The sequence below is a fragment of the Eptesicus fuscus genome, chromosome 10, assembly GCF_027574615.1.
Source record: "Eptesicus fuscus isolate TK198812 chromosome 10, DD_ASM_mEF_20220401, whole genome shotgun sequence".
Taxonomy (NCBI): Eukaryota; Metazoa; Chordata; class Mammalia; order Chiroptera; family Vespertilionidae; genus Eptesicus; species Eptesicus fuscus.
This window is the reverse complement of record NC_072482.1, coordinates 62711129-62725964: the sequence shown is the minus strand read 5'-3', so window position 1 is coordinate 62725964 and position 14836 is coordinate 62711129. Positions and strand designations below refer to the sequence as shown.

Here is a 14836-nt window from a genome sequence, read left to right as displayed (position 1 = left end):
CAGCCTCTGTAGTAATAAAAAAAATACAACTAAGCCACAAGGCGCCATATTTAACATATTAAGATGTTTAACACTTTTTTTCCCCCTTGTTATGCTCCCCCAGTGCTGTCCAGTGTACTCTGGAATTTTTGCTTTCCTATACTGGTATTTGACATAAACTGTGGAAGTGCTTTTCATAAAGCAATTCTCACTTTCTACAAAAATAAAGATTAAAATAACTTTGATACTCTCTTTTGACCTTGGAGCTCTTAAACTTTTAAGAGATTAAGCTTCTAAAAATGTTAATTACTTGGACCCTTGGAAGATTCAACTACTTTGAAATGCACATGAAAATTGTCCTTGTTTCCCATACAATGCCGCATATTAATCCAACTACCAGCATTTGAAAAGCAGTAAGATCTCTTAAGTTTCAAAGGAGGTACCCAGAAAGAAATCTTTGCGAAAAATTCATTGTGATTTCATATTTGTATCATGGTTGGAACTTGCCAAAAATGTCTCAATTCTTGAGGACATGTTTTCACCAAGATTCATTCCTCCCACAGCTCAGAGTTACAGATCATTTTGTTGTATAGCTTTTCTACTTTGGATATACTTCAAATGCAGGCTTTCATAGGGAGAAATAATGCAAGCTTGAGAATAACAGCCCAGTAGAAAAGGCTCCAAGACAACAAGAATACCACCAAAGCAGGAGGTTGATGAAAAAGCTACTGGAACTGAAAATAATGTCCTTCTGACTACAACAGTCCTGATGGTACAAGAACCTGCTAAACATTTCAAAATCAATGCCTGGAGTTTGTCGTAAGGACTTCTCAAGCATCCTCAAGCCCTTAGTCTAGAAGAATCCATAGTTTATTCTAAGAAGGACTTAAGAAAAACTTTGTCTTAGAAAGATTTCTATCAAGAAAGTAATGTTTGGGAGAAACCAAGATGGCGCCATAGGTTAAACACCTAACCCGCAGCCGGGCACAACAATTTCAAAAATACAACTAGAGGTCAGAACGGTCATCGTCCAGAACCACAGGAAAGCTGGCGGACTGAAATGCCCACAGCTGGGGAGAAGGAGAAGGCCACGGGGACAGTCGGGGGAGCCGCAAAAGCCTGAGGTATGGAGAAACGGACGGAGACACGAGCACGCGCGCCTGCGGGGAGGATGGAGCCGGAGAGGAAGGGGCGGCTGACGGCCTGGCCGGCGTTCACTGGCAGGAAGGAGATAAAGGCTCCGGATTGCGCTGAGCGCCGGCTCCGACTGCACTGAACCCCGTTCCGGGCGAAACCCTGGGAAGCCAGGCGCAGGCTGGGGGAATGAATCTGGGCTGTGGGGCGCAGGCACAGAGGAGCGGCGGAAGGCAGAGCTCCAGAGGCACGCGCAGGAAGGGGCGCAAAGGACGGACTGTTGCCTGCGCCACTGAACTGCCCTAGCGGGAAGGAGACAAGGGCTCCGGACCGTGCTGAACCCCAGTTCCGACTGCACTGAACCCCAGTTCCGGGCGAAACCCTGGGAAGCCAGGCACATGCTGGGGGAATGAATTTGGCCTGTGGGGCAGAGGCACAGAGGAGCGGCGGCTCCAGAGGCGCACACGGGAGGGCGCGCAGAGGAGGGACTGTTGCCTGCGCCACTGAATGGCCCTGCTGGGAAGGAGACAAAGGCGCCAGACTGTGCTGAGACCCAGTTCCAACTACATTGAAACCCAGTTCCAGGCAGTGGGCGAAACTCCAGGGCGCGTTTCTCTCAGAGGTGTTTGCAAGGAATACAGAGGGACACAGACACAGGAGCCTCATGTCCCCTGCACAGCAACTCTTCCTATATAGACAAAGAGGGTCCTCATGGACAAATGGCCTGGAGGACAATTCCTCCTAGTGACACCAACAACAATCAAGACTTAACTGTAGATACTCACTCAGTTTCGCAACTGCGCCGCCCCCGCAGGCCGCCCGGCCCGGGGCACTGGGGACGCCGCGGCGGCAGCGGCGCCCGGAGCCCGGCGGCCGCCCAGCGCCCATCCCTGCCGCGAGGCCCCCGCGTGCCTGGTTCCGCGGGCCGCGCGCCCCGCACACCGGACGGAGGCCCGGGCGCCCTCTCCGTGCACCTCCCGGCGCCACTAGACCTCAGTAGAGTTGACTGAATTCAAGGGATTAAGAAGAACAAATTGGGGAATTCGAAAAAGATGACGGCGGAGGTGAAGGCTGATGTGTTGCCTCACATGGCAGTTTCGGAAATACAACTGGAACATGGACTAGTGAGGGTGGCGACTGCTGCTCGCGTCTCCCCAGACCGGGCGGCTGCTCCTCTCAGTCAGCACCGCAGCCGGGGCCATGGGCTCGTGGGCGCCGCAGCAGCTGCTGTGGCGGCGGCCGCGGACTCGGCGCAGCGGCTCTCTGTGAAGGAAGAGACCATCTTTCTGCAGGAGGGGCGCATCCGCGCCACCGACCTGGCCGAACTGCGCAGTGAGATCCTCGAGGCCCCGGAGGCCGCCAACACCGATTTGGAGGATTCTTAGGAGTTCTCATCTTACATTCAAGCCCTTTAAGCCATTTTGACAGAGGAGAATCAAGAAGGCGGCTAAGTTAAACAAAGGAACTGCGAACTCCACCGCGCACAGCAATTTCAGGGGCACGAATGGAGGACAGAGCCTCTGCCATCCAGAACTACAGGAGAGATGGCTGAATGGTAGATTTATAGCTAAGAGGGAAGAGGAAACCAGCGAAATCGGAGGGGATGAGGTGTGGAGGCGCGTGGGTCTGGTTGGTGGCGGGGGAAAGGGGCTTTTGTTCCAAACCTAGGGGAGATTAGCTCTCCATCACACTGAAATCCAGCTTCTGGGGACCCGTGGGAGACCCAGATGCCTGCGGGGAGAGGCGGGACTCTTGCGGAGGTGCCAAGCGCCCCTGGGTCTGGGGGAGGCCGCGCTCTCCTGGGTCCGAGTGAGGCCAGGGGTCCATAGATCCAGGTGAGGCCTCGCGCATCTAGGCCCGGGTGAGCCCAAGTGGCCCTGGGTCTGGGAGAGGCCAAACATCCCTGGGTCCAGGTGAGACCATGTGTCCCTGGATCGGGTGAGGCCTCGTGAACCTAGGCCCGGGTGAGCCCAAGTGGCCCTGGGTCTGGGAGAGGCCAAGCGTACCTGGGTCCAGGTGAGACCATGTGTCCCTGGATCCGGGTGAGGCCTCGTGCACCTAGGCCCGGGTGAGCCCAAGTGGCCCTGGGTCTGGGAGAGGCCAAGCGTCCCTGGGTCCGGGTGAGACCATGCGTCCCTGGATCCGGATGAGGCCTCGTGCACCTAGGCCCGGGTGAGCCCAAGTGGCCCTGGGTCTGGGAGAGGCCAAGCGTCCCTGGGTCCGGGTGAGACCATGTGTCCCTGGATCCGGGTGAGGCCTCGTGCACCTAGGCCTGGGTGAGCCCAAGTGGCCCTGGGTCTGGGAGAGGCCAAGCGTCCCTGGGTCCGGGTGAGACCATGCGTCCCTGGATCCGGATGAGGCCTCGTGCACCTAGGCCCGGGTGAGCCCAAGTGGCCCTGGGTCTGGGAGAGGCCAAGTGTCCCTGGGTCCGGGTGAGACCATGTGTCCCTGGATCCGGGTGAGGCCTCGTGCACCTAGGCCCGGGTGAGCCCAAGTGGCCCTGGGTCTAGGAGAGGCCAAGCGTCCCTGTGTCCGGGTGAGACCATGTGTCCCTGGATCCGGGTGAGGCCTCGTGCACCTAGGCCCGGGTGAGCCCAAGTGGCCCTGGGTCTGGGAGAGGCCAAGCGTCCCTGTGTCCGGGTGAGACCATGTGTCCCTGGATCCGGGTGAGGCCTCGTGCACCTAGGCCCGGGTGAGCCCAAGTGGCCCTGGGTCTGGGAGAGGCCAAGCGTCCCTGGGTCCGGGTGAGACCATGTGTCCCTGGATCCAGATGAGGCCTCGTGCACCTTGGCCCGGGTGAGCCCAGGTGACCCTGGGTCTGGGAGAGGCCAAGCGTCCCTGGGTCCGGGTGCGACCATGTGTCCCTGGATCCGGATGAGGCCTCGTGCACCTAGGTCCGGGTGAGCCCAAGTGGCCCTGGGTCTGGGAGAGGCCAAGCGTCCCTGGGTCCGGGTGCGACCATGTGTCCCTGGATCCAGATGAGGCCTCGTGCACCTAGGTCCGGGTGAGCCCAAGTGGCCCTGGGTCTGGGAGAGGCCAAGCGTCCCTGGGTCCGGGTGCGACCATGTGTCCCTGGATCCAGATGAGGCCTCGTGCACCTAGGTCCGGGTGAGCCCAAGTGGCCCTGGGTCTGGGAGAGGCCAAGCGTCCCTGGGTCCGGGTGAGACCATGTGTCCCTGGATCCGGGTGAGGCCTCGTGCACCTAGGCCCGGGTGAGCCCAAGTGGCCCTGGGTCTGGGAGAGGCCAAGCGTCCCTGTGTCCGGGTGAGACCATGTGTCCCTGGATCCGGGTGAGGCCTCGTGCACCTAGGCCCGGGTGAGCCCAATTGGCCCTGGGTCTGGGAGAGGCCAAGCGTCCCTGGGTCCGGGTGCGACCATGTGTCCCTGGATCCAGATGAGGCCTCGTGCACCTAGGCCCGGGTGAGCCCAAGTGGCCCTGGGTCTGGGAGAGGCCAAGCGTCCCTGGGTCGGGGTGAGACCATGCGTCCCTGGATCCGGTTGAGGCCTCGTGCACCTAGGCCCGGGTGAGCCCAAGTGGCCCTGGGTCTGGGAGAGGCCAAGTGTCCCTGGGTCCGGGTGAGACCATGCGTCCCTGGATCCGGGTGAGGCCTCGTGCACCTAGGCCCGGGTGAGCCCAAGTGGCCCTGGGTCTAGGAGAGGCCAAGCGTCCCTGTGTCCGGGTGAGACCATGTGTCCCTGGATCCGGGTGAGGCCTCGTGCACCTAGGCCCGGGTGAGCCCAAGTGGCCCTGGGTCTGGGAGAGGCCAAGCGTCCCTGTGTCCGGGTGAGACCATGTGTCCCTGGATCCGGGTGAGGCCTCGTGCACCTAGGCCCGGGTGAGCCCAAGTGGCCCTGGGTCTGGGAGAGGCCAAGCGTCCCTGGGTCCGGGTGAGACCATGTGTCCCTGGATCCAGATGAGGCCTCGTGCACCTAGGCCCGGGTGAGCCCAAGTGACCCTGGGTCTGGGAGAGGCCAAGCGTCCCTGGGTCCGGGTGCGACCATGTGTCCCTGGATCCGGATGAGGCCTCGTGCACCTAGGTCCGGGTGAGCCCAAGTGGCCCTGGGTCTGGGAGAGGCCAAGCGTCCCTGGGTCCGGGTGCGACCATGTGTCCCTGGATCCAGATGAGGCCTCGTGCACCTAGGTCCGGGTGAGCCCAAGTGGCCCTGGGTCTGGGAGAGGCCAAGCGTCCCTGGGTCCGGGTGCGACCATGTGTCCCTGGATCCAGATGAGGCCTCGTGCACCTAGGTCCGGGTGAGCCCAAGTGGCCCTGGGTCTGGGAGAGGCCAAGAGTCCCTGTGTCCGGGTGAGACCATGTGTCCCTGGATCCGGGTGAGGCCTCGTGCACCTAGGCCCGGGTGAGCCCAATTGGCCCTGGGTCTGGGAGAGGCCAAGCGTCCCTGGGTCCGGGTGCGACCATGTGTCCCTGGATCCAGATGAGGCCTCGTGCACCTAGGTCCGGGTGAGCCCAAGTGGCCCTGGGTCTGGGAGAGGCCAAGCGTCCCTGGGTCCGGGTGAGACCATGCGTCCCTGGATCCAGATGAGGCCTCGTGCACCTAGGCCCGGGTGAGCCCAAGTGGCCCTGGGTCTGGGAGAGGCCAAGTGTCCCTGGGTCCGGGTGAGACCATGCGTCCCTGGATCCGGGTGAGGCCTCGTGCACCTAGGCCCGGGTGAGCCCAAGTGGCCCTGGGTCTAGGAGAGGCCAAGCGTCCCTGTGTCCGGGTGAGACCATGTGTCCCTGGATCCGGGTGAGGCCTCGTGCACCTAGGCCCGGGTGAGCCCAAGTGGCCCTGGGTCTGGGAGAGGCCAAGCATCCCTGTGTCCGGGTGAGACCATGTGTCCCTGGATCCGGGTGAGGCCTCGTGCACCTAGGCCCGGGTGAGCCCAAGTGGCCCTGGGTCTGGGAGAGGCCAAGCGTCCCTGGGTCCGGGTGAGACCATGTGTCCCTGGATCCAGATGAGGCCTCGTGCACCTAGGCCCGGGTGAGCCCAAGTGACCCTGGGTCTGGGAGAGGCCAAGCGTCCCTGGGTCCGGGTGCGACCATGTGTCCCTGGATCCGGATGAGGCCTCGTGCACCTAGGCCCGGGTGAGCCCAAGTGGCCCTGGGTCTGGGAGAGGCCAAGCGTCCCTGGGTCCAGGTGAGACCATGTGTCCCTGGATCCGGGTGAGGCCTCGTGCACCTAGGCCCGGGTGAGCCCAAGTGGCCCTGGGTCTGGGAGAGGCCAAGCGTCCCTGGGTCCGGGTGAGACCATGTGTCCCTGGATCCGGGTGAGGCCTCGTGCACCTAGGCCCGGGTGAGCCCAAGTGGCCCTGGGTCTGGGAGAGGCCAAGTGTCCCTGGGTCCGGGTGAGACCATGCGTCCCTGGATCCGGGTGAGGCCTCGTGCACCTAGGCCCGGGTGAGCCCAAGTGGCCCTGGGTCTAGGAGAGGCCAAGCGTCCCTGTGTCCGGGTGAGACCATGTGTCCCTGGATCCGGGTGAGGCCTCGTGCACCTAGGCCCGGGTGAGCCCAAGTGGCCCTGGGTCTGGGAGAGGCCAAGCGTCCCTGTGTCCGGGTGAGACCATGTGTCCCTGGATCCGGGTGAGGCCTCGTGCACCTAGGCCCGGGTGAGCCCAAGTGGCCCTGGGTCTGGGAGAGGCCAAGCGTCCCTGGGTCCGGGTGAGACCATGTGTCCCTGGATCCAGATGAGGCCTCGTGCACCTAGGCCCGGGTGAGCCCAAGTGACCCTGGGTCTGGGAGAGGCCAAGCGTCCCTGGGTCCGGGTGCGACCATGTGTCCCTGGATCCGGATGAGGCCTCGTGCACCTAGGTCCGGGTGAGCCCAAGTGGCCCTGGGTCTGGGAGAGGCCAAGCGTCCCTGGGTCCGGGTGCGACCATGTGTCCCTGGATCCAGATGAGGCCTCGTGCACCTAGGTCCGGGTGAGCCCAAGTGGCCCTGGGTCTGGGAGAGGCCAAGCGTCCCTGGGTCCGGGTGCGACCATGTGTCCCTGGATCCAGATGAGGCCTCGTGCACCTAGGTCCGGGTGAGCCCAAGTGGCCCTGGGTCTGGGAGAGGCCAAGCGTCCCTGGGTCCGGGTGCGACCATGTGTCCCTGGATCCGGATGAGGCCTCGTGCACCTAGGCCCGGGTGAGCCCAAGTGGCCCTGGGTCTGGGAGAGGCCAAGCGTCCCTGTGTCCGGGTGAGACCATGTGTCCCTGGATCCGGGTGAGGCCTCGTGCACCTAGGCCCGGGTGAGCCCAATTGGCCCTGGGTCTGGGAGAGGCCAAGCGTCCCTGGGTCCGGGTGCGACCATGTGTCCCTGGATCCAGATGAGGCCTCGTGCACCTAGGTCCGGGTGAGCCCAAGTGGCCCTGGGTCTGGGAGAGGCCAAGCGTCCCTGGGTCCGGGTGAGACCATGCGTCCCTGGATCCGGATGAGGCCTCGTGCACCTAGGCCCGGGTGAGCCCAAGTGGCCCTGGGTCTGGGAGAGGCCAAGTGTCCCTGGGTCCGGGTGAAGCCAGAGCCTGGGTCCGGGTGAGGCCGTGTGCCCCTGGATCCATCCGGGTGAGGCTGGGTCCCAGGCCCGGGTGAGACCACGCGCCCCTTGGGTATGGGTGAGGCCACGTGCCCCTTAGTCCGGGTGACGCCGTGCCCCTGGGTTCGGCCGAGACCAAACCAGAGGGAGTCGGACCTCCGTTACCGCCATTTGTCCACCATCCAGAGCTGGGGGGTCAGTGCTGACATGTACACATAAGGAACTACTGGACATTGAAATTGAGTCTCAAAAGAAATGTTGGTCCAGGGGGAAGCTCGCTACAGACTGATTCATTTGCCTGTCAGCATAACTATTATTGCTCGTCTCACATTCAATGCTTATTAGTATATATCTAGTGACATATGATCTCGCTCATCTAGGGGAAATGATGAACAACATAGACTGAGGAACAAGAACAGAACCAGAAGCAAGGAGGCATCGATCGGACTATCGGGCCTCAGAGGGAGGATAGGGGAGGGTAGGGGGAGGGTGGGGGGAGGGGGAGAGTTCAACCAAAGGACCTGTATGCATGCATATAAGCCTATCCAACGGTTAAGTTCAACAGGGGATTGGGGCATGCGTGGGGAGAGGGGTGGGATGGGAATGGGGGGATGAGGACAAATATGTGACACCTTAATCAATAAAGAAATTAAAAAAAAAAAAAAAAAAAAAGAAAGTAATGTTTGGCTTCAGAGGGAAAGATCTCACGGTAGGTTCCCACTGTGATAAAAGTCACACTAACGTTGCCTATTGAACTTGAAAATACCTCTGTATGCAAATTACCTGTCACATGAATCTCATGGGACCCAAATCTCACAATTTACATTAACCTGAAATTATTGGTTTTGTCCCAACGTTCATGTCCAAGTCCTCTAACCTCCTTTGGGGAAATGCTATAGCCCTTTCCCACCCCTTCTTCTGGGGACCTCCTAAGGGATACCCATGCATTTGATGAAAAGAGATCTTTAGGAATGGAAGGAAAATAGGTCACCTCCACACATCAAAAGCACCTGAGCCTCATTTCTGATCCTGAAAAAAAGGGCAGGACAAAAACTAAAAATGTTTCAATTCCAAAAGCATTACTTAACACCTGGCATATAAAGGTCATTGCGCTAGATGCTATAGATACTGAAATGAATACATTAAGACCCCTGTTCTCAAAGAGCTCACTGTCTAGTAGGGAAAACAGACATGTAAATATATATGTCTATATATATAGACATGTCTATATATATGTCTATATATATCTCTAAATATATATATATATGCCTATATATATACATGTCTATATATATATATATACAGCATTTGATAATCGAGGCATGATACAGCCTAAAGAGATAACTCTAAGGAGGAAATAACTGTTTCAGCAGGGGCACCGTAGGGAGACTTCTCAGAGAAGATGAGCATTGGCCTGTGCATTGAAGAATGACTAGGAGTTTATCAAATACTTCCAAGCAAAGGAAATTTACCACAAAGCAGAAAGATGTAAAGCATGCTGTATTCCTGGGCCTTCTGGAAGATTAACTGTAAGTCAAGGGGCAGGAGATAATGCTAAAGAAGTTCTCAGAGGCCAGATCATGAAGAACCTTGCCCACCATGTTAAAACATGTGACTTTCACCCTGTGGACTTTGGAAGACACTGAAGCATTTACTTATAACAATGGGCTGATCCGATTTGGAATTTCAGAAGCATTCCTCCTCGGTAAGGGTGATAGGTTGGTGAGTAAAGATCTGAAGATAGGGACACAAATTAGGAGACTGCACAGGAGTGTAAACAAGAGTGGTTGATTGCTACATTGTCTTCATTTGAAAAGCATTGCAGTGACCAGGGATCTGAGACTGTGGAAGTGGGGAATTGGAAGGGGCCAGAAAGACAAGTGGAATCAAAACAAATTCAGTGATCAATTGGATATGAGGATGAACAAGGAGGAAAGCTCTGGCTTGGAGAAATGGATGACTAAGACTAAAAGTACAGAATGGATTACCCTGGACATTTTAAGGATGAGGTATCTATGGATACCCAGAGGGCAGGTAGAGATTTGAGTCTGTGGCTCAGGGAAGGCATCAAGGCTGGACAGGTATTTGGAAGTCTTAATGATTAGGAGGTAGGCAAACCCACAGAAGTAGATGTCACTATACAGATTCTGAAATGGCAAACCAGTATTCCTACTGTTGTTTTGTTCGAGACTGTCTGTCCCTGTTTATGCTTATCTCCCAGAGTGATTATTAAAAGATCCTCCTTTCACTCTCAAAAGTGTCCCCATTTAAACAATAAAATATATGATCACCTAGATCAGTGGTTCTCAACCTTTCTAATGCCGCGACCCTTTAATACAGTTCCTCATGTTGTGGTGACCCTCAACCATAAAATTATTTTTGTTGCTACTTCATAACTGTGGTTTTGCTACTGTTATGAATCATAATGTAAATATCTGTGTTTTCCGATGGTCTTAGGCTCTACAGCAGCGGTTCTCAACCACAGGTAGAGCTGTAGAGCCTAAGACCATCGGAAAACACAGATATTTACATTACAATTCATTAACAGTAGCAAACTCACAGTTATGAAGTAGCAACGAAAATAATTTTATGGTTGGGGGTCACCACAACATGAGGAAATGTATTAAAGGGTCGTGGCATTAGAAATGTTGAGAACCACTGACCTAGATAGATTTGATTATCACCCTCAATCTTATTGATTTGTTTTTAATTAGTATTCTAGGTACATTACTCTTTATACACTTACTCATCATTAACTGATTTATGGTTGTGAGATAATTTTTTAATCTCAGCTTTTCTTAGAGCAAGGTGCACCCGTTTTATCATGTGTCTATATCATTAGTTTCCTTCCACAAGCAAAGTTACAGAAAAAAATTTAACATTCACATAGGCACTACTATATATTATAGCCAGAAATTTTGCAATTTAAAGTAATGGCAGTTCCTCTTTGGCACGGAGTCTTTTGCTAAGCATAAATAAGCGCCCTCTGGTGTTTGTCAGGAAGAAGAGGTTTTCTTAGAGAGAGGACATCCTCCAGCTGTCTTCCATTGCTTCAATTCAACGTTTCCATAATAACTAAAATGAATACATTAATAACAATAGCATTTTCCCTTGAAGGTTGAAGCCAAAGCCAAAAATATGATGTTGTGCTGTTCAAATATAATTCAATTTAAACTAGATCAAAAATCAACTTGTTAAATGTTTTAATGTTCTAAACTACTGTATTCATATATTTAAAAAGTGGAGAGAGGTGACATCAAGAATAATATTAATCTTATGCCCTGCATCATTTAATTTTAAAATGACCACCAACTTTGTGTCACTGGAAAGCCTTGGAATAAGCCAAGAGGAAGATAGGCATTGGATGAAGGAACGCATTGGCTCAGAACACAGTGTTCATTCAGAGAGCTCGCTATTTAGGGAAGGGACTGGTGGCTGTATTACTGCTGCACAGGGAGCTTTGTGTGAAGGGAATTTCAGACTTGCCGGGGGAAAAAAGCCTCTAGAGCTTATGTTTGCGATGATATGCTTTCTTTCTTTCTTTTTTGTTCTTGCTTTTTGTTTAGTTTTTTGTTTGTTTTATTAATCTTCACCTGAGGATTTGTAGAGAGCGGAAGGGAGGGAGGGGGAGAGAGACATTGATGTGAGAGACACATCCATTGATTGCCTCTTGCACGCACACCAAACCTGCAACCCAGGTACCATTCAGTGCATAGGCCAACACTCTAACCACTGAGCCACCGGCCAGAGCTATGATATGATTTCTACATTCTCTTCCCTGACCAAGGGCCACTTGCGTGGGTTATGCCTGGGAAGTATGAAAACATTCCAGGTATAATCATGGCATAATCCACTGGCTAAAACCGGATGAAAGGAGAGAATTCGGAAACGGCCACTTTTCTGTCCTGGGCCACTGTGCAATGGTTACCAGTGGTCGGTGTGGCGGATCACCCTGCAGTCCGTTCAGGTGCTGTAGTCCTTTGTGACAGAGCTGAGCCAAAACAAAGCCACACCACACCAGGTGCAGCAAGTGGGAGACGGAAGTTCTCCTCTTAAATAGGACCCATGAGTCAGTCTCTCTAATGCCAAAAGGAAGTGCCCGGCCCCCATGCCTTGCATGTAGACAAGTGTCCTGGCCTTGAACCCTGTCTTAGATCAGCTTCTGTCCTTGCACACACAGAGACATACACATACACATGCACCCCCACACATCCTTTCTTCAGAAGCCACATTGGGGTTGGGATTTCATTTTAACAAAGGCTTAGTGGGAACTCCGAAACAGAAGCTCCCGAGTTGAGAAATGGAGTCAGCTTCCCGGAGAAGGGCGCCATTCACTCTGAGCCAATCTGCCTGAACGGTTATTTGTACTCAAGTGCCACCGCTGTTGATGGAATCTGGAGTGCAGCACTGAAAACAGCATTTATCCCAGTGCGCCTAAGCCTTTGAATCTCTGCGGCAATTCAGTTTCACCAGTGATTGGACCACCCAGGAGCCACGGGATGCATGGAGCATTTCAAGATCTGCCTGCTTTCTTGACAATTTTCCCTTTGAAGCTTTAAGCTCTCTAGTGTACAATGTCAAACTGCTCAGCACACGTGGGAAATTTCCTAGTCTGGCATCTTGAGATACAGTAAAAATTCAAAGGGTAAATTACCTATGAAAGCCAGCTGGTTTGGGTTGAGCTGTGACGGATGGCAGAGGAATGGCATCTGATTTTGCAGCATTCTGTAGCATTCTGTAGCATTCTGTAATCCTAAAGCTGGTCATCACAGCAGCCTTCACGCATGGTTTCCGGGACCATTTTACTATATGTTATAGAACTTTCCTATGTCAGGGAAATCTCTGTTTTTGAAATACATTATTCCCACCCATCCCCACATATACATACATATACAACATTCCCTTCTCCTAAATTTAATCTGGTGTTTACACGGATTATTTATAGGAAAGTCAAGCTTCAAGAAAGAGCCAGCTGGCTGAGAAGGAAAGTATGGATACCATTAACCACGCAACTCAGCTCGTAGAGCAAGCCCACGACATGAGGGATACCATCCAAGGTAAATATATCCTCTTCTGGTTCAGCTCCCTGTCAAGGCATCATTCCTGTTATTCACAACAATAAAAACTAATAGCTACCATTAGTGCTTACGGTCGTGCCAAGGACTGTTGTTAGAGTGCTATAGGTTTGAACTTACATGAGGTCTGCATTTCAAGTTACTTACCTGGGATTTCTGAGCACTCATCCTTCCTTGCAATCTGTAAGTTTTCAAGAATAAATGTACAGAATCACCTACTTTGCAGGCCTTTTACAGAAGTGGTATGCCAAAATATCTTTTCGGCAGAGGAAATCGCATGCAGTGGTGTCTCTAAAATGCAGCAGTTGAGTAGGATTCAACGTTTTTCTTGATGACTGGCCGCAAACACACTGCTTTTAGAGAGGCAGTAAACTGTCTACTAACCCACATCGTCCTGAGCTGTCTCTGACGCTCTTTCCCAAGAATCAGGCAGGCAACGTGCTCTGGTCCCCAATCCAGACGAACAACAGGGAGGGGTGTATGTGAGATTTCTTGGCCCAGAAGCTTTGTGGTAATTTGACCTTTCCCCTTGAATGTTCACTTACTTGTGCTCTAGCCTCTGGTAAATACAGGTTGCATTTTAAAGCCTATCTGGTTGGTGCATTGAAAACCAGCCTTCATTTACCAACAGAAAACGGGCAACTTTGTTTGTTCTAGGATAAAGAGAAATTCCTTGGGTTACAGTCTGCAAGGAAGCAGTGTGTGTGTGTGTGTGTGTTCCCATGGTTTTTATTATCCTATGCATTCAGAGCTGGATGACAAGACCAACTGCACCCCAGGGCACAATGGCAGTAAAGGGACCCACAGTGGGAGATTCATATCTTTATACTGAGGTATAGGGGGCATATTCCAAGAAAATGGATACGCTGAGCCAAAATGAATCATTTGCTATATTTCCTTTGGTGCCTATAATGCACAATAAGACAAATGGCATACATTTGAAGCACTTCCCACTCCCATCCTCATTATTGCATGCTTTTGCATCTCCCAATAAAATACTCTTTTTCTCTAACATTTTAGAGTTAGTATTGATTTGTTCTAAAAGTGAGATTAAACCTAGATTAGTTGACCTCATCTAATTAAGGAATAAATGTCCCTCTAGGTAGCAAATAAAGCCAACGTTCATCTTAGTAAGCCATTCAGGGGAAATAATTTACTTTTGCTTTTGTAACTCAAAGTTTTATTCTAAAGCATTTCATTAGGAAAGTTTCTAAGCCCTCTTATTTAGAAAGTTTCTAAACCCTTTCACCCAGCGATTTTTAACCTTTTTCATCTAATGGCACACATAAACTGACTACTAAAATTCCGTGGCACACCAAAGAATATATGATCTATTTTTGCCAATTTGACCCCAAAAAAGGTATAATTTTGATTCTTTCTCACCAGACAGCTATTGCCATCTTTTTATTTGACAGTCTAAGGGAAAAGAGGTCCGTGTCCCTGACTAAATGGGTATTGCATGTTTTAAAAATTCTTGTGCACAGCCATGTGCTGTGACACAGGTTGAAAATCACTGCTTTAAGCATAAGAAAAGATTTAAAAAATTACAAAAGAATGTAAATGGGAAACTAATTTCCATCAGTTTTTACCTTTTTATAATAATGTATGAACAGTCTCCAAAGACCAGTGGCAAAAAAGCTATTATCTACATTTCCTTTTCTAATCTCTACCAGAAGTGGCTAAAATAAAACAGATCAAAATTGTAAATACAATATTTTTATCAAAACACCAAAGAATTAGCCTTGCAAATGCTAGTTCTAAGGGGAGGGGGAACCTATGTTTAGTTTATTTCAGGAGTTAGTGTTTTAGACTTTCTTGAAAAGTGAATGTTTAATCCCTTCATAAGTTTTTTAGCATATCTTGGTGTCCCTATAACTTTCTGAGTAGTATTTCTAGTATTAAAACTTCTTTCCTCTTTTTTTCTCCCTTCACAAATCAGGAATGCTGCACCACACCACTAGTGTGTCATTCCCATCCCCAGCCATCTCTAAAATAACTACTGGCGACCTTCAAGCTATGAGCCATAGAAAATACAAGCCCTTATTTGGTATAATTTATGTGACAACAGTGTCTGCCAAACCGCATGTCACACTAAACCACAGACACACAGCTTCATTTATGCCAGGAAGATAGAAT

The 14836-nt window shown here is 52.2% G+C and overlaps 1 protein-coding gene across 1 annotated transcript in view; it reads left to right on the top strand.

Moving 5' to 3' along the window:
* LAMA4 (laminin subunit alpha 4) overlaps positions 1 to 14836 on the top strand; it is a 145608-nt gene that overhangs the window by 67569 nt on the left and 63203 nt on the right. Inside the window, exon 10 of the mRNA XM_008160047.3 lies at positions 12571 to 12682. Coding sequence (XP_008158269.2) covers positions 12571 to 12682 — 112 coding nt within the window. The remainder of the gene's footprint in view (positions 1 to 12570; positions 12683 to 14836) is intronic.